At 45.7% G+C, this 24955-nt stretch overlaps 1 protein-coding gene across 2 annotated transcripts in view; it reads left to right on the plus strand.

The window, feature by feature from the left end:
• Nucleotides 1–516: 516 nt before the first annotated feature.
• Nucleotides 517–24955, plus strand: part of CYB5B (cytochrome b5 type B) — a 28565-nt gene continuing 4126 nt past the window's right edge. The window contains exons 1-4 of one of the 2 annotated variants that reach the window (XM_083165511.1): nt 517–775; nt 19427–19555; nt 21533–21559; nt 23964–23998. In XM_083165511.1, the coding sequence (XP_083021637.1) occupies nt 626–775; nt 19427–19555; nt 21533–21559; nt 23964–23998 (341 nt within the window). In that variant the 5' untranslated portion in view covers nt 517–625. The remainder of the gene's footprint in view (nt 776–19426; nt 19556–21532; nt 21560–23963; nt 23999–24955) is intronic. The other variant, XM_083165510.1, reaches the window with a different exon arrangement.

The raw sequence follows: 24955 nt of genomic DNA on the forward strand, positions 1-24955 counted from the left end.
GAAAATTATTGTTGTGCCTAGGGGCGCCCTCATCCCTAAATCCGCCCCTGGGACGGAGGTATGGCGCTGTGTCGCTGGGGGCCCGGTCTGTAGGTCAGTCCCGGGCCCCAACATTTCTAGTGGCGGCCCTGACTCCACCCACATTATAGCTCCACCCACAACGAGGGGCACTAAAATCTATGTTTGCTTTGTAGGGTAGGGTAAATGCGGCATATGCGAAAAGGGCCACATAGATGCAAATGTACATCTTACAATGATATTTGCAATAACATTGTTTAGCACTATGATTTATTAGTTATGGCATATAATATTTCATTATGGTATAGCCCAGTACTGATGACTGGCACTGCACTATGCCAGTGACATGAATCCTGCCCTCATATAAAATGGCCGCGGCGCTGACAGTTACACGCTGGTCTTACGTATATTCTTATTGTCGATGGTCTGAAGTTTACGAGGTCTCTGATTGAGCAGTCGTTTTAGGCGGGCCGCGCCTTTATAGCTGTGATTGGCTATCACCCTGGAGAACTCACATGTGTCCATGAGACGATTCTGAGGTGTCTCTTGTACGGAAGCCGGCAGTGACCATTTTGCGGCGACTTACGTAACGCGTTCTATACCGGCAATGGCGAACAGTGAAGGCGATAGCCAGAGTGCGGAGTCGCAGCAGGTCACCTACTATACCTTGGAGGATGTGCGGAAACGGAACACTGCAAAGGAGCTGTGGCTGATCATCCATGGCCGAGTGTACGATATCGCCAGCTTCGTAGAGGAGGTGAGACAGAGAGCACCGGCTGACAGTTCGTTCCTATGTTAATGTACCCACACCTTCCCCTCACACCTACCCGCTCCCCCACATCTGTCACACCTGCTCCCCACACCTGTAACTCCTTATCCATGCCCCACCTGTTACCCCTGCTCCCCATACCTGCCAGGCCTGCTCCCCGCACCTGTCACCCCTGTTCCTTATACATTCCACACCTGTTACCCCTGCCAGGCCTGCTCCCCGCACCTGTCACCCCTGTTCCTTCTACATTCCACACCTGTTACCCCTGCCAGGCCTGTTCCCAGCACCTGTCACCCCTGTTCCTTCTACATTCCACACCTGTTACCCCTGCCAGGCCTGCTCCCCGCACCAGTCACCCCTGTTCCTTATACATTCCACACCTGTTACCCCTGCCAGGCCTGCTCCCCGCACCTGTCACCCCTGTTCCTTCTACATTCCACACCTGTTACCCCTGCCAGGCCTGCTCCCCGCACCTGTCACCCCTGTTCCTTATACATTCTACACCTGCCAGGCCTGCTCCCTGCACCTGTCACCCCTGTTCCTTATACATTCCACACCTGTTACCCCTGCCAGACCTGCTCCTCGCACCTGTCACCCCTGTTCCTTATTATACATTCCACAACTGTTACACCTGCCAGGTGGAATGTATAAGAATCAGCGCCCATATTGCCAGCGATTATAGCCTGCGTGTACGCACCTTTACACCTGCCAGGCCTTCTCCTTGCACCTGTCACTCCTGTTCCTTCTACATTCCACACCTGCCAGGCCTGCTCCCCGCACCTGTCACCCCTGTTCCTTCTACATTCCACACCTGCCAGGCCTGCTCCCCGCACCTGTCACCCCTGTACCTTCTATGTGCCACACCTGTTACCTCTGTCTCTCACCTGTTCTTCTGAAGGTAATTACAGACTAAAGGTGTCCATACATCAGAAAGACCTGCAATCATGATTGTGTCCAATTTCCCTTCAACTCCCCGGCAGTCATTGTTGGTTTTTGGACACACAATGTACTTACAATCCATCTGCTGTATGATTGTATTGCTTTTAAGGCCCCCCATACACCTGAAAGACATTGTACCCAATCATACAATCTCGAGGGATTGTATGATGGATTGTATCCAGATTGTGTGTACACAATCATACCATCACACAATCTCCCTGCCCCGGGAGATTGGAGGATTGGTCCTCTGATCTGTGGTGCTGCACGTCAGATCAATTGGGATTGGGAGCAGATTGCCTGTACTTTTAAGCACAGGCAATCTGTCACTAGATGGCTCACACATCCATAGTCATGTGACACTCCCTCCCTGACCAGCAGAGAAGAGAGGTGCAGCTTCGGCGCGGCCCGTGGCATTTTAGACACTGGGAGCCGCAGAAGTTTCCAAGTGACAGACAGGTGGGCGGCTGTAGAAAGCGGAGGACGTCCTTTTTCTCAATTTTGTTACTGCTCTGAAAACAGTTATTAGAGGATTGCTGCATTCGGGCTATTTAATAATGGTGTAGCGCAGCAGATGTGAGCAGATTGGTAGTTGCTGGCGATCTGTAAATAAAAAAAAACCTGAATTTTTGGTACTCCTATATTTTTGATCCTAGTAGGCCAGTCCCCTATTTAAATGAAGCTTCAATCATACAATGACAAACAACATATAAAAACTGCGCTAGGGACTACCTCGGTATAATAAGATTTATTATCTAGATACGAATCACTGGCCAGTGAATATTAAATACAAGAAATTCATTATTAATAGTACATTACTATAACCATAAAAATAGACCTAAAAACTTCACAGTTTGCAGCTAAGATGTTGTTATGAGAATTGTTTTGCACACGGTATTAGTCATCCATTCCTTTGCATTTAGCAGAAAGCATGTTAGTGACTGTTAGCATATTAGGAAAAAATATAGTAAAAAAAAAAAAAAAAAAGGAGGGGTTAAAAATTAACGGTAACGTTACCGGTCCTGGTATGTCTGGCCAGACACAAAATATAAGGTCCCTCTCTCCGGTCCTGTTAATTTCCAAGCCCCAATCAGATGTATTTAGTTGTAGCTGCACATTGCTGCTTGGTAGGCTGGGGGAGCAGGCTGGAATTAGCCCCTTTGTTGTGTATCCAGGTACCTGTGAAAGCCTCCTTGTATTCCAGAAAAGTTTTTTTGTAGATGGATTATTAGTAAAGCCTTCAACGATATATATTCAGCGACAACGCGTTTCCCCACCTCCTTCCGGAATCAGCGGCTTCCTCAGATCGTTATGGCATTTTTTGCTATTATCATGGATTGATTGATTTTTTTTTTATTTTTTTTTTTATAGCGCTAGTATTTTGTTTCTGTGTTTTTTTTTTTTTTTTGTTTGTTTTTTTCAATCATACAATCATGCAGCAGCTGGATTGTATGACGGATTGTGAGTACATTGTGTGCCCGGAAACCACCACGGACTGCCGGGGAGTTGAAGGGAAAGTTGGACACAATCATGATTGTAAGCAGGTCCTTCTGATGTATGGCCACCTTAAGTGAGTGGGGGGTCCGCCGTATTTTTGGGACCAGCACGGGGCTCGAGCCGGACTTTTTTCCCAAAATACGGAGGACCAAGTGAGTGGGGGTCCCCTGTATTTTCAGGACCAGCACCAGGCTCTTGAGCCGGCCCTGGTTCCCAAAATATGGGGGGACAAAGTGAGTGGGGTTCCCCCGTTTTTTAGGGACCAGCACCAGGCTCCACTAGCAGGGGGTGTAATGCCATAGCAGCCTGCAATGGAAAGCTGTCCACCCCCACAAAAATTGCTTGGACGGGCAAAAATCACTCGGTGTGTATGCACCTTTACTGCCTAGCACTGCTGCTGCATAAGAGGAAAAGCTAACTATGTCAGTGTGTTGTAAACCCATCAGATATGGTGTTTGGGTACTTGTTTCCTAGCACGGCGCCCCCGATGTCCATCTTAAGGCATCTAATTGCATCGCATGCCATATAGCCGCATGCGATGCGATGCATTTTTTAATTGTACAAGCACCCTGATGGGTGCTTACAATGTTAAATGCACCCCCACGCCACCCCCACTATCAACACAAAGGCGATGCGCAAACCCAAAGCGTGGCGAGTGCAGCGGTACGCGTCCTCCGACTTTTTCATACCCCCATTATGCACGTTGGTGTGGAGTTGATTTTAGATAGTGTGGCGAGCGCAGCGAACCACCGAGCCCGAAGCATGGCGAGCACATGCGTATTACTTTACATGTATTCTGTGTCCCCTCGCGGGGCGCGCTGCTCTCGCCACGCTTCGGGTTGGCGTTGATCCTGGGGGTGGCGTCGACTATGGGGGGCCATTTAACATTGTAAGGACCCATCAGGGTGCTTGTACAATCAAAAATCGTATATGATCGTATCGTATGCCATTGTATGGCATACGATGCAATATTTTATTGTACAATATCGCATCGCATACCTTATTTAGCGTAATGGTATACGATGCGATGAGTGCCGTGCTAGGAAACAAGTACCGGTGTTTGTTCACCGATATCTCACAGTTAACAATTACACAGGCTCTGATCTTGTCCCCTGTGATGGAACGTTGGAAATGTTTTCCTTGATAGTAAATGCCAAATGGGGCTGACCGATGAGCAGTCAGGCATGTCGGGAGATTTCACTATGCCCGATCATCCTTATCACCCGCGAATGTCCTGTGGGATTAGCAACTTGTTCTGCCAATAATCTGTGTATTGGCCCAATAATTGCATCATGTCCCGTATGCCTGCCAATGGTTGTGTAGATGGTGCACTTTGGTAATGTTCGGTACATCTTGTTCTGTGCAGGTCAGTGATTCTGAAAGACATTTTTGTATCTGGAATGACTTTAGTACCTGACGATCCCGATCCACAAAATCAACTACAGAATATCTCTGACAGGGGGTTATTCAGTCCTGATTGCATGTCGGATTGATTGAATGCTCACGGTTCGCAGCACACATGCGTGAGGCCATCCTGAAATAAAATCCAGCATCATCTTCTAATGGCTAGCCATGTGCAAGTTAATAGGCGGGAAGTCGGTGTTTGTGGGTGGTAACCTCTCCATTTACTGGGAGTGTCAGGGGAAGCGCAGGTGTGTGTGACATCAGCTCCAGGCACATTCAGCCTGATTGTATTGCATCGTCCACACAGGTCCTGGGTTATGCACATACACAGTGTAAAGATCATCAGCCGTGCACAGGGCAGCAATCAGCTGCTGCCCGTTAGAGTGATCTGATTACAGGGCTCTGCTAATTAGCAGACAAGCTGAATAACCCCCATAATTCAGAGCTATACGCAAACCCGATGTTTTACATACAGTGTTGGCTCCTATTCAGCTCTGTTTGTGCAATGACTGTGGCAGTGCCTGCAAAGTCCGGTATGGGGTGGGGAAGGGTATGAGACGGCTTGCATTTAAGAAAACAGGGACATGCCAAGGCCTATAACTGCGTGTTTGGACTAAGTAACACCTGAGGGTCACTTAGGTGGCCTTGTTCATGCAGATGATCTAATGCAGTGTATCGCAGAGGCTGGCGGGAGGTGTCAATTTGCACACACAACCTCCTATGGTATTTGCATATTATTTAATTGTATTGTGGCTGCATGCATTGTAATAATAGAGCTTGATGGGGTGGGGTTTTTTTTACCAATTTGTGGCTTTTTGGCACAAGTTGTACGTTGGAAAAGTTGTTTGATGTTTAATCAATTGTGCACCTTTTTTATTTTCCTTTTTTTTTTTTTGTCTAGATCAGCGGTTCCCAACCTTCTTTCTGTCCCGTACCCCTTGATTAGGCTTTGCATTTATGGGTACACCCTACTCAATTTTAAATATACACAGTACTTAGGAGTGGAGTGGAAGTGAGTGGTATGAGTGTCCTTATAGTAAGGAGGAGTAGTAGGTCTGGCTGTGTACGGTCTCAGAGGTTCCCACTAATGCCTGTAGGATTAATGCTGCCAGGAGGTGCAGGGGGCACTGAAATTATTTGGGACACATACCTACTATTTGCAGCACTGCACATCTAAGGAAGATCAGGACTGCTCCCCCCCTAAGCTAAGATACATATGGTAACTATGCAAATAATCTCTATTTGAAGTACTTTCACCCAAAAGAACATTAAATGAGGCTATACGTAGGAATACGGCTATGCCAGGGCTCAACAAACCCCCGGGCACCAGGTCCGCACGGCAACCAGAATTTCCTGTCTGGCGACTAGATTCTCAGGGGGTGCGTGGCCTGCCATCTGCTGCCCTCCTGCAGCCGTCCTGCTGAATATAATACTGTGTGTGGTTGCCGAATATTTTAAATCCGCTCCCCTGACGTGGATAAGACACCCCCCCCCCCCCCCCCCTCGGAGATCTCCCACCTCCCGCATGGCGGAGAAACTTCTGAGCGGTGTTGAGCTCCGTCCACAGCAGTGGGGAGCCGCAGATGTAAGTAATACTCTGTGCGGTGGCTGGCTATTTTAAAACCTCTCCCCTGCCGCGGATAGCAGTGTGGCCACCCCCCCTTAGCATATCTTGGAGATCCGGCCCCCTGCATAAGAAACCCTTGCGTCTCATGTGCATTTGTAACCCCTTGGCAACAAGCGGGTTGATACCCCTTTTACACTGCAGTTCTTAAACGGTAAATTGCCATTTTTTTGCCTATTAAAATGGGTAGAACTGCAGTGTGAAAGCTCCAGGGTGCTTTAACCGTTTAACAAATACCGGTATTTGTTAAACGTTTAAAGCAGGGCCCTACCTGTTTCAGAGCCGTTTTTGGCCAGTGAGAAAGGGTCTATTTCTATGGCTTGAAACGTGTTCCTTGGGGGTTAAACGGGTTGAATGTGTGAATGGTATTACATGCTTTTTTACAACGGTTTTCACCTGCAATGTGAAAGGGGTTTAGTGGGTTAGACCTGTTTTTAAATACCATTTTGAAATACCGGGTCTTAAACATTTAGGCAATGTGAAAGCAGCATAACCCCTGGCAGATCATGGCTAACTCCATAGAAACAAGCATTTACCCCTGGCGGAGCAAGGTAACCCCTGGCATCAAGCATGTAACCCATAGCAACGTTCCTGTAGATAAGCGGAACTTATGTGGCATAATATGTAATTACGGCATGTGGTATTCTATGTAATGAGCATATGGTATAATGTGTAATGGACATTACGGCATGTGGTATGTGTAATGGGCATTATGGTGCACACTGTCCTTATTAGTTTATCTGGCTCCTACATTTTCATCCTGGCTCCTAGATCTTAAAGAAATTTGTCAAGCCCTGGCTATACTGATTTTTTTTTTTTTTTTCAATGAAATTCTATATTGTTTTATGTGATAACTATTAATTGTTCATTTTTTTTATTGGTGTTTGTGTATAATAATTTTTATACTTTTTTATTAAAATTGGTCTTGCGCTCTCTTCCTAAGAGAAAATGTACTTCAGTAAGTAATTAACTCCAAGTTACTATTGGCACACCCTTTGCGCCCAATTTTTTTTGAACATTGTTCGTCTCCACAGCAACAGTGTACTCTTTCTTCTTCTGCCATTACCAATATCATTTTGAAGTACCCCCCCCCCCCTCCTTTTGGACATACACCTGTGATGGGCCAAGAAAGTGGTGAGCAACTTTCATTCTGTGTATCACTGTTCTGAGTGGCATCAGTAACTTGCGGGGTTGCTGATACTTGTAGTGCCATATCGTAGGGTATTCATCTCCGAAAGTCTGTGTCAATCATTTAAATGAAACAATACATTTTTTAGGAGATAATACAATGCATCAACACAATTTGCCGTTACCGATCCACACATTGGGGAAAATTTACTAAGATGTGTATTCTACTTCACATGTGATGTTGCTATGGGCAAACAATCAGATCCTGTCTACTATCTTCTAGAGCTGGGGTAGCCAACCCTAGTCCTCGAGAGCTACCAACAGTGCATGTTTTGCAGGTCTCCTCACAGAATCACAAGTGTATCTTTTAAAATGTGTCAGTGATTAATGAGTGCAGCTGTGCAGCAGCTAGGTTGTCTGGAAAATGTGCACTGTTGGTAGCTCTCGAGGGCTAGGATTGGCTACCACTGTTCTAGAGGGTGCTAAATAAGAAGTAGATTCTGATTGGTTTCCCATAGCAACATCACATGTGAAGTAGAACTCACAACTTAGTCAATTTCCCCCATTGTATCTGGTGACTTGGGAGATCTTTCTTTGTCATTACCATAAGTAACTGGTATGTGCACATTGTGGCAATATATTTTTAACTGAATCCTCCCTCTTTTATTATTTTATCATTCCCTGTCGCCCAAATACAGTGCTAAGCATTTCTACTATTCAGTGCAAGTAGCAATAGTGTCCACATGAGGGCACTCTTTGCATACAGAGATTCTGTCTTTGCAATGGGTGAGACACATGCATAACACAAAGTAATGTGCCCATGGGGAGGGCGGATTACTACGTTTGGCAGGGTTAAAAGTTTATTGCGCTGTGCCCCAGATGTAACGTTCACACAGCTGTAAATTGTTTATGCAACAGTCTTAACATCAATTAAAGGTATGACACTAATTAACCAAGCCCCAAACTCTCTGGGCATCTGATTCTCGTCTTAATAGTAGGGTGTGGTAAATTGGTGTGTGCAACCCTATTTTATTTATTTATTTATTTATTTATTTATTTATTTTATTGTGGTACTGGATTTAATGCGGCTAAATTACTTTTTTGTAACCCAGTCGCACTGTTTTGTCGCTAAATTTAAGATATTTCATTATACATAGTACGTCAGGGATGGAAATTACTTTTGAAGATTTTGTCCTTGGCGACAATCGGCTTTGAGGAAGCATTTATCAAGTACATCTCATAGCATCATGGGTAGATGCTAATTGGTTGCTAAGGACAACCTCACTGCGTTGGAGATCAATGAAGTGGTACCTTTTTATATTTCTCCGCTTTATCACTATCCAGACACGAGTGCTGAATGGACAATTCATAGACCACAAATGACGTGTCGCACCTGGGATTAAGGTACGGGTCCGTCCCAGAAGCAACCCGGCATTTGCTGTCTATAAGCTCCACGTCCGACCCGTCTTATTGCCTGTGACATCACATGGGGCGGAAGAGGAGGCAGCGCTTGGAGCTGACCCCACTGCCTCCTCCATAGTGTGAGCGGGACCTGGGTGGCTCAGCCCATGTTGTGTGAGAATAGTGGGGCGCTCCTGGGATTCTGCTGCCTTAACCTTGGGTCAATCCGATTTCCAATTGATCCTATTGAAGATACTGGATGAGGGGGTGTGGTTGAGAAAATTAGGGCGCTGACAGTCTTGATAATAATTATCTTTGCGTTGTTCCCACTGCGTAGACGTCTTTCTGTCGCCTTCCGTATTTGTTGTATTCATATGGTGGGGACAAAGGATATACTAAAATCCAAGTTTTATTCTGTCATTCACATGTAGAACGGGTGATGGTTAAGCCCTCATGATGTGCAGGCAAGAAGGCATACCTGACTTACACATTTATGAAGTGCTTGACCCTTATAAAGGTATCTTTTGGGGTGGCAAAGCGGGTGCGTACCCATACTCACGGTGGGTTTCGTGTTGACATTCCTCAAAAGGTATCTTTTGCCCGGAGGAGAAGGTAATTTTTTCATAAAATTATAATCCACTCCTTGTGTTTGCATAAAAAAGGGGGATTTTATTTACATATACAAAGTAAAATAAATAAAGAAAATTTAAAAAGTTCTGTCTGCCTGACAATGAGGGAGGTTAGAGTTTGGGTCCAAAACAAAATTGTGCTAAACCGGTAGGCACAGATGGTGATACTTTTTGTTTTTACCTTCTCTCACAACCGTCACCAAAAAAGACCCCTTCAAACAAGAAGGTGTCTTGTTCCCCGTTCTCACTGCACCTTGACCCGGGTCAGAGCCGTGTTCAACCCTGGTTATGACCAGGGTTGAGATCTTAGGCTGCTCGATCCAGGGTGGCGCCTTCACACCGCACCTCAACGCATCCCCCTTGCATGCCTCCGCTGCAGGAGAAATCATTAGATGGTCACTGATATGCCAATGCCTCAGGAAGGGATACCCACTGCCAACTTCTGTGATCCGATGCTGCATGGCCATCGGACATCTGAGTAACCCTCAGGCTGTCTGGTTAAATACTGTTGTCAGGGCAGCTTCTGCCTATGTGCAAATCTAAAAGCATCGTAGAAGTGCATAAACATTGGGTTAACATCTCTGAATAATGTAGAGTAGGGAATTCGGCCTTCCGTTTGGAATGTGAGCAGGCGAACGGGCTGAATTCTGCTTGTAATAAGGAAAATCTGAATTAACTTTTGAACTATTGACAACAGTTTGACTACTATAAAATGTAATTATATCACCCCATTCCGATAGATCCTCCTACATCTGTGCTGAGGTTGTGTCAAACAGCCCCTCTCACGCCAGGTTGTGTGAGTCGTCTAGCACGGTTTTGCTTCTGTTTTGCGGACATTGCATCTTGGTTGTAACTAGCATGCACAAGAAGATTGTTCTGATTAGTTTGATAGACAACAATTGTATATCTGTGTGCGACAGAGGGGGGTATTCCATCTGGGGGTTAAGCTCGACAGCTGTGACCCTGTCCAGTTCTCTGTTCGACACGCAGATGGGATTCAATGTCCCGCCTGCAGTGGGATGAGAAGGGGGTGTGGTCGGGAAGAGCCGAGCTGCAGCCGGCAGCTCGTCACTTCCTGGCCGTTCACAAGCAGTCGGGCTCGTTCTGCCGAGTTCCCCTGTTCAATGCTGTCGGAAGACAGCATTGAATAGGGCCCAGCGGCCATCTTCCCCCCTCAGGAGATGGTTGCTGGTGATTGAATACCCCCCAGAGTCTCTGTTCTGCGCCGTATACCTAAGTCACGCACAATACACAAATGTCAGATAGAAGTAACTCAACACAATCTCTTTGTGCATCCTTAGCAGAGTTGCCTGGGACCTTGCTGCTCACTCACGCCAAGCCTCTCTCGCTGCATGGTTCCTTGAGGCTGGATGTTTGAGAACACCTCTGTTATATATCAATAGAAAGTTCAGTTTTAAAATCTATAGCAAAATCTCATCACTACTATATTGAAATATTTTTTAATGTTTGGATCAAACAAAAAATAATAAAGTCCTCTAGAGCACAGGTTCTCAAAGTCGGTCCTCGGGACCCCACACAGTGCATGTTTTCAGGTCTCCGCACAGAATCAAGTGAAAATAATTAGCTCCACCTGAGGATCTTTAAAAATGTCAGTCGGTAAGTGCACCTGTCGGGTGACTTGGAAAATCTGAACTGTGTGGGGTCCCGAGGACCAAGTTTGAGAACCACTTCTCTAGCGGATTTCCGTTTTCCATTAAACTTATGCACCTTTTTTTTACCAGCTGACAGGAAACTCTGGTGCAATTACCATTAGAAAGAGTATTCAATACTGGACGATATTCCAATACGCGAAATTATTGACAGAACCTTATTGAAAACAGCCAGGACTCTTTGAAAAGCTAAATCTGAATTTGCGGTAATGGCCCTAAATTTGAGCATTCGGATCTGTTTCTGTGGGAAGTTGTGGATTGGCTGATCATAGAAACATAGAATTTTACGGCAGATAAGAACCACTTGGCCCATCTAGTCTGCCCCTTTTTATATATACCGTATGATATATATATACACACACACGTTATCGGAGTGCGCTAAAGTGAGTACCACTTAGCCAATTCACAATTAGTCCAATCAGCTGGTATTCTTATCAGAATTTCTACAGAACAGTTCTTTCATCTGCTTTTGAAATAAGAAAGACTCCTATTAAGATATGTGATCCTTTAATCGTAAAACCCAACGCGTTTCGTCGCACAGGACTTCGTCAGGGGTATGGCAATGAAGTTTAAAAAAAAAAAAAAAAATCTCAGCAAGATAGGTGTAGAATCAGTGTCTTCACACTGTGTAATATCTATGATTTCTACTTCGTGTGTGTGCGGTTATCCCTTCATGGGGATCCTCTTAGAGATAACAGGTCTATTAAGGATTTAAATTTTATTTTTTTTTTTATTTTTTTTTTATATATAAATTGCACAATATATATTCTGAGACAAAAAAAAGTAGCTCACAGTGATCCACGTCTTTTCCAACTTTCGGCATGTTTCCAAAAGTCGGGGAAAAAGAACATTGAATGGATTAAATGTGAATCTTATCTATTGTACCAGATTGAATAACCTCCCCCCAGAGCTTTAGTCTGGTCTTCAAAATATTATTTAAAACTATGTATTTATTTTATTAAGAAAGTAGCACAAGAAATGAAAATTGTCAATTTCCCTAACAAAATAAATAAATATATTTTTATTGTAGTCAATTTCTCCTTGTATCGAATTATGTTATTGCTGAAAACAAAAATGTACGTTTTTTTATTTTATTTTTAATGACCCATTGAGGGCGCATAATTAACCTGTCTGGAGCCCGAGTGTCTGGGTTTTGACAGTCGGTGCAATGACTGTCGGAATCAAACTCTGTCAGTCATCTGGCACCCTGTTAAAGCGTACATCGTCCACATCTGTCACTGGGTTTGTGAGTGATTGCTTGTGAAATGGCCATTTGCTGATTGGTTACTTTCTGCATCCACCTGTGACGCGCACTGTCTCTTGCAACATCACCTTGCTCCTTCAGGCATCGAAACTCCTTCCAGTGCATCACCAGCTTTAAATAAATCTGTTTGCTAAATACCAGTTATCTATGATCGCTGGCGCATGTTGGAGGGAGCATCAATGGTTGCTAGTGTAAGCCAAGGCATAGGAGTGAAAACGTTTAATAGTACAGTATAGGCAATGAATAGCATCTTTGTGCATGGAAGAGGAGGAAGTGCCCTATAAATTCTCTCCCTCTCCCTCTCTTCTTCTTCCCCCCCCCCCCCCGATGGTATACGATGTTTTTTTTTATTGTACAACCACCCTGATGGGTCCTTACAATGGTAAATGCCGCCCCCCCCCCAGGATCAACGCCAACACGTGGCGAGCGCAGCAGTACGCGTCCTCCGACCTTTCTTTTCATACCCCCACTATCCACGGAATACATGTAAAGTAATATGCGTCCCACACTATTTAAAGTCAACTCCAGGCCGACGTCGATAGTGGGGTATGAAAAGGTCCAAGGATGCGAACTGCCGCCCCTCGCGGGCTCGCTGCACTTGCCACGCTTCGGGTTGGCGTTGATAGTGGGGGTGCATTTAACATTGTAAGCACCCATTAGAGTGCTTATACAATGAAAAATCGCATCGTATGCGGCTATATGGAATGTGATGCGATGGCCGTAAAGTACTGCAGTAATTTTAACAGGCTTTTAACTAGTTATTTCTATACTTTGCGAGTATTTCAGTTCTCTGACGTTAGCTGCCATATTATATAAAAAGGAAAGCATAGGCCTTTTATCTGTTTGTAATTTGATGTGTAAAAGACCGTCTGCTGCAGATATAGTTGTTGCTACGGGAAATATAATCCAGGACCGCCTTATAAAGGGAAATTCGTTTGGCCTACTATTATTGCTGGTCTTCAGGTGGAGGGCTGATGGGTATGGGTGATGGAACCAACCTACACATACCAATAGGAATGAATGATAAAGCTGCCACACAGAGGTGTACATGTATGAAGTGGTCCATGGCAGCCAATCAGCAGTGAAGTAGGGTATATAATTTGCATAATGTAAAATTATACAGAGCAGCTGATTGGTTGCCATGGGCCACTTCTCTGGCTCATTTCCTCTCTGATCACTGCTTCATACATTTAACCCACAGGGTCAGACCAGTAAATATGTAGATTTTGAGGGTTCAGGGGGTAAGTGAAAGGGTGGTAGTTCCAGGCTTTGACAGCTAAGGCTGTTCAGTTGTAGCTCTTTTTTATTTATTTTTTCACACCGTAATTTGCCGCAAATGTGTTCACCCATAAATTCCGTAAAAAGTGCCTGGTGCTGCTGACTGCAGGGGTGGGGTGGTCAGGGTGCCATGTAACCCCCCAGGCCACTTACCAGTTACTGCTGTGGGTCGCCTGCCTGGTGATTCGTGCATAGTCCATCTTCTCCAGTACTCCTCCTGGTCGCGGCTCTCAGATCATGGTCGCGGCTACAGGAACATGGCCGCCGGCCCCCTGGACTGAGGACATGTCCTCAGTGCAGGTGACATCATGACGCTGCCCGCCCGTGCGTCTGATGTGTGGGGATTCGAGAAGAGCCGACTGAAGGAGAACGGAGGTGGCAGACAGAGAGGCGGGACTTGGAGTCACAGCAGCACAGACCCGGAGACCAGCAAAACCTAGGACAGATTAGAATCATTATTAAGTGGGTACACTGCGCTCACCTATGGGGGTGGTCAGTTGGGTATTTGGCGCTGCTTTTGGCTTAAGGGTGTATCTAAACCATACCCTCCAACTATACCGATTTTACCGGTACAGTACCGTTTTTTAACGGACTGTACCGGCTAAAAAACAATTGTACCGATGTACCGATTTCCTGTGCTGGTGGCTGCTCCTCCAACTTTGCAGGCAAATGCTCCAGGTGATTGGACCCAGTGGGGGTTAATGTGTTGCAGTGAGGCTGTTCCCGTTCCCAGGTGTGCCTTGCGCGACAGCCAGCGTTCAAGCGTCGCATGACGTCAGCGCGATCTGTGCTCATCTGTCTTGCACACTGCCTGCACGCTTGTTGAGCTGACTGGCGCCACAAGATTCGGTGCAGTCCTCTGCCACAGCCTTCTCCCCACTACCCGGATCACCCACTAGTGGGCTCGTCATAATGACAGCCTGGGCCGGGTCTGCTTTGCTCTGCCTCTGCGACAGTGACAGTCCCCTTACATCAACCGCAGGCTGGGCGCCCAGACTGCCTGCGCGCCCGTTGATCCGACTGGCGCCGGGATTCGCAAAACAATGCAGCTAAATGGGGTACAGTACAATTTTAAATCAATGTCCATTCTCAGGTGGGGACATGGCCATGAATATGAGGTATTGCCACACCCCCTCTACATGTGACCACGCCCCCTGTATCCATGGCCACGCCCCCTGTACCGATTTTTATGGCTAAAATGTTGGAGGGTATGTCTAAACCCTTGTGGTTGTTTACAAGTAAAATGTTGGGCGTCAGCGCTACCAGTGCCGAATTCTAATTATCAGTATGTAATGCTATGCAGTTTGTAGATACTGTTAGTGTTGTGAATTAGTTGCAGGGTAGATAATGGAGAACAATATCTTTTATCTACCATTGCCCTGCAACTTTTCCCCTCCCATTAACCCATCTCAATTGTTTTTCTGTCTTTACACTTGCATCTAAGTAAAGGAATTGCACTGCGATATTCTGCTTCTATTTCATTCTTACACACAAACCAACTCATTCACAACACTAACCGTATCTACAAACTGCACAGCATTACATACTGATAATTAGAATTGGACACTGGCAGCGCTGACACCCAACATTTTACTGACATTCATTATCTACAAATATAGAATATTTCTGCCATTCGCAGCCTGTGGTGTTCTCCTGTTATTATGCAGGGGGAGCAGCCTGTGGTGTCCTCCTCCTCCTGTTATGCAGGGGGAGCAGCCTGTGGTGTCCTCCTCCTCCTGTTATGCAGGGGGAGCAGCCTGTGGTGTCCTCCTCCTCCTGTTATGCAGGGGGAGCAGCCTGTGGTGTCCTCCTCCTCCTGTTATGCAGGGGGAGCAGCCTGTGGTGTCCTCCTCCTCCTGTTATGCAGGGGGAGCAGCCTGTGGTGTCCTCCTCCTCCTGTTATGCAGGGGCAGCAGCCTGTGGTGTCCTCCTCCTCCTGTTATGCAGGGGCAGCAGCCTGTGGTGTCCTGGTATTGTTATGCAGGGGCAGCAGCCTGTGGTGTCCTGGTATTATTATGCAAGGAAGCAGCCTGTGGTGTCCTGGTATTATTATGCAAGGAAGCAGCCTGTGGTGTCCTGATATTATTATGCAAGGAAGCAGCCTGTGGTGTCCTGATATTATTATGCAAGGAAGCAGCCTGTGGTGTCCTGGTATTATCGTTCAGGGGAACAGCCTGTAAAAGTTATAATAATAAAATAACTTTTCAAATAATAAGTTATAATAATAAAGTGTCTGTGGTGTAATCAACTCCAGACCTAATCTTCTTCTTTTTTTTTTTTTTTTTTTTTTTTTTACGAAAAACCTCCATTTAACGATGCGCTGTTACTTATGGGCCAGTGCTCTGGACTTGCCCCCCAGGCTAAAAGATTCCAGCCAGCCCAGGCTGGCTGTAATGTAATTGCCCTGATAGGCCGATTAGTCTGCAGCTAATAGAATCCAGCTCTTCGGATGTGAGTGATTTCACTTCTTATTTGAAAACCAGGCTGGGGGTCTAAATTGGCAACAGCGTCCGTGTTCTACTGAGATCTACTGAATCCTGAAGTAGGCAGCTAGATAACATATACAAAAGGGGTAGTTGCAGGAGAGTCATTTAGTTCTAATTTAACCTAGATCGCTTAGAAAACGCCCCTACGTCGCTCCCTGTGTAGGGACCGTATCAATATTGCTGCACTGCCCTCCTGTCGCTATCGCCCGGCGATTAATATCCAGCATGCTGCATAAATCTACTTAATCGCCGGGCAGGGCCAATGTTCTAACCGGAGCACACTGACCCTGACAGATTGCTCAGCACACAGCGCTGTGTGCTGCGCGATCGAGCATCGCTCAGCAAATTTCCCCATGTGTAGGCCCCTTTAAGTTATAGACTGGATCTTGCCAATACAGTTTTCGTGGTTTTTAGTTGTGTTTTGCTGAAGGATTTGATACAGATCCACCTAAAGAAGAAGCATTGTGACCAGTAACTGGCTGAGGCATAGGTAGGAAGCAGGTTGTTATAAATGGAATGTATTCAGATAAAATGATTAGTGAGATGCCTCCGGCATCATTCCTGGGCTCGCTCCTCATTGTTCTATCGATGATCTTACAGATGGATCAGGAAGTGATGTTTGCTTATTTTTCATATAATCTGAAGCTGGGCAAGTTTGTGAATTTAAATCGGTAAAGAAGGACTTGGATTAAAATATGCAGTTGTTCATACAACTGGGCGATTTTGCCCTGCGTGTATGGACAGTGAAGACCGCTGTCATCGCTGGGGGGAAAGCCACTCCGCGCATACACACGGAGTGGCTTTCCCCCTGCCCGGCGCTGTCAGGGGGGCTTTCCATAGCGCAGCGCTGTGCAAAGCCGCTCATCTGCTGGTAATACAAGCCTATGAACGGATGGTTTTCAGGTCAACTGGTCAACCACTATTGGCCAGGCAAAAGGTCTTTATTTTTTTAATTTACACACAAAAAAACTTGTCAACAGATGACGGCAAAGTGACAATTTTTTTTTTTTTTCCCTTCGGGGTGGATGACTTTCCATAGCAGGATGCTAAGGAAAGCCGCCCACCCAGTTGCTCATCTGCGGGTAATACTAGGAGATAAGCGGCTGGGCCAGCAATGATGAGGGAGCGCGCAGCAGTACTCACCGCTGCCCCGTACACACTGGGAGGTTTTCAGCTGAAAGCAGCTCAAACCACAAAATTGAGCAGATTTCAGCTCAAAATCGCCCAGTGTGTGTATGGGCCTTCACAAAGAAACTCATCTTTTATTTGCCCTCAAAACCTGCCATCCTAGCTGCTACCTAATTAGGCTAGGGATGGCCATTGACCAACGAAATTAAACCATTGATCATAATCACAGATTTTTCTGCCATTAATGGCAGAATGCAGCTTTTTTTAATTTATTTTTTATGTTTCTTTGCTCCTTCCTGCGTACGGGGCACTTGGCTAAGCCCGGCCCTGTTACACCACCTAGTCCTGCCTTGTTCCCTGATAGACCTAGAGCCCTATTCAGACCTGATTGAAGGGCTGCTAAAAAGCAGAGCCCTGTGATAGTTTAGCCGCCATCCCACGCATGATCAAGGCTGGGAATGACGTTGCAGTCTTGCGAACATTTGTGCAGTGGCCGAGTAGCCAGGGAATTACTTGCTGGCTGAATGGGCTAGAGCTGATGTCAGAGGGTCTCCTGTGTTTGTTTTCCTTTGACACCCCCTGGAAACGGCCAGGTGCCACCACGATTCGCCGTCCGCCTGTCAATCTACCTGCGTACGGCCAGCAATTGAAAAACAGACACCGGCTTTCATCGCAGGGAGACCGCGCACACTACGATCCATGCACATTTGTTCGATAATCGCTCAGGCTGACCATTCGCAGCCGTGCATACAGGTCTGATTCAGGCTCTTAAGCTGGCCATACATCTTCAGATTGATTGTCAGATCTGGCTGGTTGGAACAAACACCTGGTAATATCTGAATTACAGGTTTTGGCAGTTTTCCAGCATTTCAAAGCAAATGGTCAACTGTCCTTTGCTCTCATTTATTGCCAGGTGTTTGTTCCAACCAGCCAGATCTGACAATAAATCTGTAGATTTAGTTCGGACCCCTTATTTCCATACTCCGCTGCAACCCCCTCATCGATGTCCACACCATTGATGACCATCCCTAGATAATCCTAATCCGGTGCTGCCAGTACTCTCAACTAGTGTTCTAGTCTGTTTTGTGGGACGAAATAAAAAGGAGGTATCTCGTTTAAAATACATTTTTGCAAAAAAATGGTATAATAAGGATAATAGAGATTTGAAGCTGGCGTTATTTTATGTTCATATGCATGACGAGATTTTAATCCATTTATACTGTTTTTAATGATGTGCACCATTTGTGTTTGTCTCAATAAATAGCTCAGTAAAGCTATAAAGCGCACACAGTATAAAATTGTAATCTATTCTCTGTTCACGACTGCAGGTGTCATTGCATAGGGTACCTATACTAGATTGGTTTAAGTGCAGGTTGTAGTAGTTAGACCAGTGGTAGCCAACTTTAGTCCTCGAGCGCTAACAACAGTTCACGTTTTCCAGCTCCCCTCACAGATACACAGGTGCACTCATTACTGACTAACACATTGTAAAAGATCCACAGGTGGAGTTAATTACTTCACTTGTGATTCTGTGAGGAGACATGGGAAACGTTAACTGTTGGTAGCTCTCGAGGACTGGAGTTGGCTACCCCTGAGTTAGAGGAACTGAACCCAAAACTTTGTATTAATCTACTTGCTGGAATGAACACTGCTTTATAGGCAATGGGTGCTGGATGGCTCTCTGACGGTCGAGATTCCGACTGTCATTTCTCCGACGAAGGAATCCCGACTTACACGGGCTATTTTCCCTCGTGGAGCTCCACAGCCCCGTAAAGGGAGTATAGAATAGGTGGCGAACGCATTGGGCTGAAAAAGGACTTTGCTTCGCTCACCCACCTTCTCATCCCCTCCACCCCCTGTGTGCCCAGAGCTATTCAGCTAGCACTGTGTAGGAAGCTCACCACTGACACTCTTAAGATCTGCAATACATTGCTGCCCTATATTTTGTCATGGACTGTAAGTTGAATAGCTTCGGCCATTTTGGCTGGGAGCTGAAGCTGTTAGATAAAACCTGCAGCCATTTGAATTCCTTCTCCCAGTAGTCTGCTACCTGGTCAGCCTCACCACCTGCTGAACAACTAGGTCTCCGCATTTGACGTGCATACTGCAACCGGAGTTCTTTAGGCCGGATAATGTTTATGATATGATGGTAGTTTGTGTTTTCATTTGTTAATTTCGCCCTTTATTTTGGCAGCACCCCGGCGGGGAGGAAGTCTTGTTTGAGCAGGCAGGAGCCGATGCCACAGAGAGCTTTGAAGATGTGGGCCACTCTTCTGACGCACGAGAGCTGCTGAAGCAGTATTATTTAGGCGACCTGCATCCGGTAAGGAGAAAACAAGATACTCCAACTTGTACGCGTGTATCTTCAGCAGCTGATAAATACACCTATTAGTCTTCATTTCCTTTACCCCGTGTCCTATAATTACTAAGATGCGCAGCCAATGCTACCGGTTCACTGTTTTTGTAGCGTTGATCGAGTATTCAGCTCTTACTCGAGCGTAAACCGGTATTAAAAAGAGGGGGTGGGGGTATATCCGTTAATGCGCAAGTGAAGCAGCTGGGATGGGTGTTCCTAAAGAGTGTTCTTCAGCACTCCACCGGCGCTTCAATAACAGAATGGTACTTCCCTTATAAATATCACAATCGGGTGGGACTTCCTTAGAATTTGAGCAACATCATAGGTCCACATAGAAGAAAAATAATAATAATGTCAAAGCGTAATCACTGTTTAATAAATACAAATCCTCATGACCTATAACATAGAAATTAAAGGTGACAAATTGACAGCACACAACACAAAGTATCCTGGATGGCAGTGAAGAGCTGTAATGGTGTGTACACACGGTGAGATTCCCTAACTATTCGACTAGGATTCGAGTGCTATACAATCTTTGCTATTTACATACAATTCATGCTATCTGCATTCCATTTGCACTATATAGTCATTGCAGCCCTGTCTATCTGGGTTTCGATTTGTGTTGCCATGGGAGCGCGCATCGGGATCACAAGGTTAAAAATCTGTGCGATCTGCATGCGATTTTTGACTATGTAGTTAGAATCTCATGCTGATTGTACCCATATGATTAAAAAAAAGAGTTCAAACAAGATTGTATAACAGAGCAGCAGCCAGCAACTGGATCAATGCCCCTGGTAACGCAGTCTGCAGTTTATCACTCTAAACAGGACCCGTCAACGTGTTTCAACCAATGTACAGTAGGTTTTTTTCAAGACTCCTAGGCGTGTGTGTGTGTGTGTGTGTGCTTCCTCTGCAAGTCCCAGTTTAAATACCCTATTCGCATCCCAATCTGCTTGGAGCGTCTCTAGACGTCAGGCCGGAAGTTTACTGTTGTCATGGTCTCTAGTCCGGAAGTCACCTGACCGGAAGTCCGGTCTTTCCATATACGCATCTGGCACTTATGCTCCTAAATTGATGGAGCGTCTTTTTGATTTTTCGCCGGGCCCTCTGTGTATAGTGCAGCTACCACCAGAATTTTCCCAGGACTCTCATGGAGAATTAAAATCTGTTAGAATAGGACACAAGAGGAGCGCTCCATAGTGTAAAACCGATATTTAATCTAGACCATAAAAACCATACACAGTATACAAGGGCACCCTCTGATGAAGTCTGATGAAACACGTTAGCTGGTGCCGGCTCTTGCTGTACCTGGCTTCCCCCACCCGCGTCTGTTCCTGCCCGAGTTTCCGACACGCCCACTTGCGGCGAGGGTTCGTGATCCACCGTGCGCGAGCCACCGTGCCCAAAGCCTGGCGAGCACAGAGAAAAACGGGAGCCCAGATATTACATAAGTACCCAACTGCCTTATGATGGGTATAAAACTCTGTTATTAGTTCCCAGTGATCCTTTCCCGATTTCTGGTTTCCTAATAACGGCATTTGTTTCTTTTTTTCTGTTATGTTGTCCATCTCTAACATTCTGAACTGCCTTATCAATAGTTATGGTGGCGTAGCCACTGCCTTTATATTTAGGTCACCTCTGCGTAGCCTGTTGCTGGTAAACTTATGTCATCCATGCAGTTTCTATTCAGGCGTTTAAGGTAATGTATCCAGGGGGGTTCAACCCTATTCTATAATACAGGTGGGCTTACAGTAGACACACTCCTCTGCCCTATATCGTGTCGCTGGCCTTAGCTCTTTGTTGCATATATAAACCGGTTTTTCTATAATCCCAGTTTCATTTTTGTATTTTGTTTAAACTGTGTAATAATTAACATGCATTTACAATTTCATCTCCAATTTCTACCAGTTAAATTCAGTTTGTTTGGTTTCTTTTTATTAACAGGACGACTGCAAAACAAACAGTAAAAAGGTAAGAATGTGTATAAATGCTAGCAAGTCTACAAGGGGTATTGCATTTGTGTGGGATGCAGTCAAAATCCCGACATGGTCAAAATACCGACCTATAGAATGTAGACTTTTGAAAAAGTCAACATGACTTTTGGTGTGCCGAGCGCAGCGATGCAGCGTGCCCAAAGCATTGCGAGCGGTTGAATTCCAACTTTGTCCATGTGGACTGTGTCGACATTCGGGTAAAAAAAAACAGTGAAAAACCCCATGTCGACCTGTCGACCGAGTCATGTTGACTTTTTCACCTGTCTACATTCTATATGTCGGTATTTTGACTTTGTCGGGATTTTAGATGTCGGTATTTTGACCGGCGGTCAATGGCTGTCGGTATTTTGACCGTCGGGATTTCATACCGAATCCATTTGTGTGGTCATTTGTCATGACAGTGGCCACTAGGGGCAGTGTTACGGCTCAATTGATGATCTGTTTGAATATATGTACAGTATAGACTACTGTGTATGGTGTTGTACCTGCTCCTGTAAGCAGGGTTAGTGGTCCTGTTAGATGGGCTCTATAAGATCCCCTTGTTGGTGGATTCCCGATAACATGCGTAGTGATACCTACAGTATAGCAGGTGATCTCTCTTGGTAATAATTACTGTAAATAAATGAAGCAACACTGCTGTCAGCCTATCTGCCTGATATACACTCCACGTTACTGGCTGCTTGCCCTGCACAGATTAAATATGACTTCCGACTGCTCTAATTAGAACGTCTCATAATTACTGTTTATTTTCTTAATGTCTCTTGTGTCCTTTTCTCCTTCCCTCCCATACCTCCTATCTACCCTGGCCTTACTGAGCATACACTTTTCAGTCGCTTCTGTTAGAGACCCGCTAAACACCAAACATGTAAAAAAAAAATGATATAGATAAAGAATTTTTTTTTATCTACAGTATCACACACACACACACACACACACGTGTATTAAACAGTGGATACAAGTCGCATTCTACATAAAGCGTGAGATCCATTACACTTATCCATTACACTTATGTGACTTTTTGCACTTGCAAAAATGGAACACAGAAAATGTGAATATAGAAAGGCCGCATACCATTTTAACCGTGTGACTGCCGCAATATCTGCATAACAAAGGGAACATTGGTGTTTTACTGAAAAACAGTGTAGCTTACCATTTCATATGCAGATGACAGCTGCAGTGACACACATCATTTTACTCTGCAGAAGCTGCTTGTGAAGACTTCTGTTTTCGTTTATAAATGACTGCAAGGACCCCGAACTCGCATCTGATTGTCGCCATGCTGATTTGGCATGAGCGTCCCACATGCCCATTGCCAGGAATGGGGCGCAGGAGCGTCGAGACGCACACGCGTCCTAGAGTCGCCAGCGGGCCACAGCAACAATAAGTGTGGCTCCATCTGTATCTTTAGGCCTCCCCATACACGATGCAATTTGGGCCCAATTTCACCTGGTGGCAGCGGATCGGGCTAAGAAATTAGGTGAAAATGGGCCAAATCGCATGTGTATGACATCAGATCGGAGATAGGACGGGCTGCACCTAAGATAAGATCAGAGGGCACTGATTCTTTTGTATTGTGTGGTTGGTTGTTTTTTTTAAATACTCCTGCCCTCTGCGAATTGATCCAGTGGTGTCAAACTCATGGCCCTCCAGCTGTTGTGGAACGTGAACGTGTAGTTCCACAACAGCTGGAGGGCCATGAGTTTGACGCCACTGGATTAATCGCATTCTATTTATTGCATGTAAAAATGGCCTTTACTGTATTTTAGAAATCCTAGAAATTGACATGATGATTTTTCTGACCAATAAATTTTGTTGTATCATTCTGATACAGCTGGGCACATTTTATGCCGAAATTCCCAAATAATGTGACCGTTCTCACCAGCTTTCTTACACTACTGTGACGTTCTGGCAGAGCTCCTCTGTTGTCAGTGGAATACCAGAAGGGTCTCTTGCAGGGTGTGCAGAAGACAAACGCTGGTTAATGGAGGGTTTTACTGGCCTGATCAACCCCAGCTTTATGCCGATCCATCCTGCTAGCTCTCGGCAATGCGGGCCAGTGATGGCAGGTGCACTTACATGGTATACAGTGGGTAACAAAGCAACAGCTATTGCCCTTCAGGTGAATGCATTTATGGCGTCCTATTAGTCAGCTCTCACGGTCTTGGTTTCATGCCGTCACTTGTCTACCTTGGATGTCCCTGTATTGGGTTTTGCAGCAGAGCATTGTGGACCAGGAACATGACTCATTGCAGCTTAGTGGAGGCCACTGAATGTAATCCAGTCCCTATGGGCGGTGGTGCGACAAGCTATTTACAGCAGATGTGTTATGTTATCTACTAAATCATTGCAATGACTTATTATTTATTTGTCTTTTCTTCTAGGATGACTTGAACAATCCATCGTCCAGTTCATCCAGGTAACGAGCCGCCTCGCCATAATTCACGTGATATTAACATATGCAGTGATGTCATACGTGCAAAATTAGAGATTGCTTTCAATGCATCCGGCTCATAAATTTGATGACATCTGGAAAATCGTATGTGTTTAAAGCTCCTATCCGATGTGCGGTCCCGTGCGCATCGGATCCCCTAGATAGAGCATTAGTACTACGCTAGCTATCGGAGCCTTGGCTGAGATTGCATGTGATTTATATATCGCATGCAAAAGGAGCGCATGCTTATCCTGCGGCCTGGGAATCAAGGGTGGTTAAAGGGAGTCGGCTGAAACTTCTTCCCTTAGCTGTGTGCTCCCATCCAGCTCACTAGGCATGTGTGAGATCCTGCTAATCTGTCGCCACTTCCTGTGCAGCCCGGCAGATGCCGCAGCCAGGAACAGACAGTGCTGTCCCTTCTCTGGTGACTGGGCAGCGACCACTGCTGCGGTGTCGGAACAGTCCGTGCTACTGCCACCGCATATTGGGGTGCTATGATGTAGATAGCAGTGCTGAAAATGACTGGGGCACCGAGCACGTGTCTCCTCCTGCATACATGGGGGACAAGCCGTAACTGCACTGATACCCCTTCTCCCCCATAACGCGCATTCATACATCTGGCTGCAGATTATTAGACAGACACTGTCTAGATCAGCGATGGCTAACTTTGACATTGCAGCTGTTGTTGAACTACACATCCCAGCATGCCCCGCTACAGTTTACTATGTGGCGATGCTAACGCTGAGCCAGGGCATGCTGGGATGTGTAGTTCAACAACAGCTGCAGTGTCAAGGTTAGCCATCACTGGTCTAGATAGACCGTCATTAGGTCTACCCCAAAAGGTAGACGTATGAAATGGTAGACATGACATAGACCCTTAATTACTGTAACGTGTACCCTCGCGTGTCTCGCTGCACTCGCCATGCTTCAGGCTCGGTGCCT

This window comes from Crinia signifera, chromosome 11 (assembly GCF_055691185.1).
Source record: "Crinia signifera chromosome 11, ASM5569118v1, whole genome shotgun sequence".
NCBI classification, from domain to species: Eukaryota; Metazoa; Chordata; class Amphibia; order Anura; family Myobatrachidae; genus Crinia; species Crinia signifera.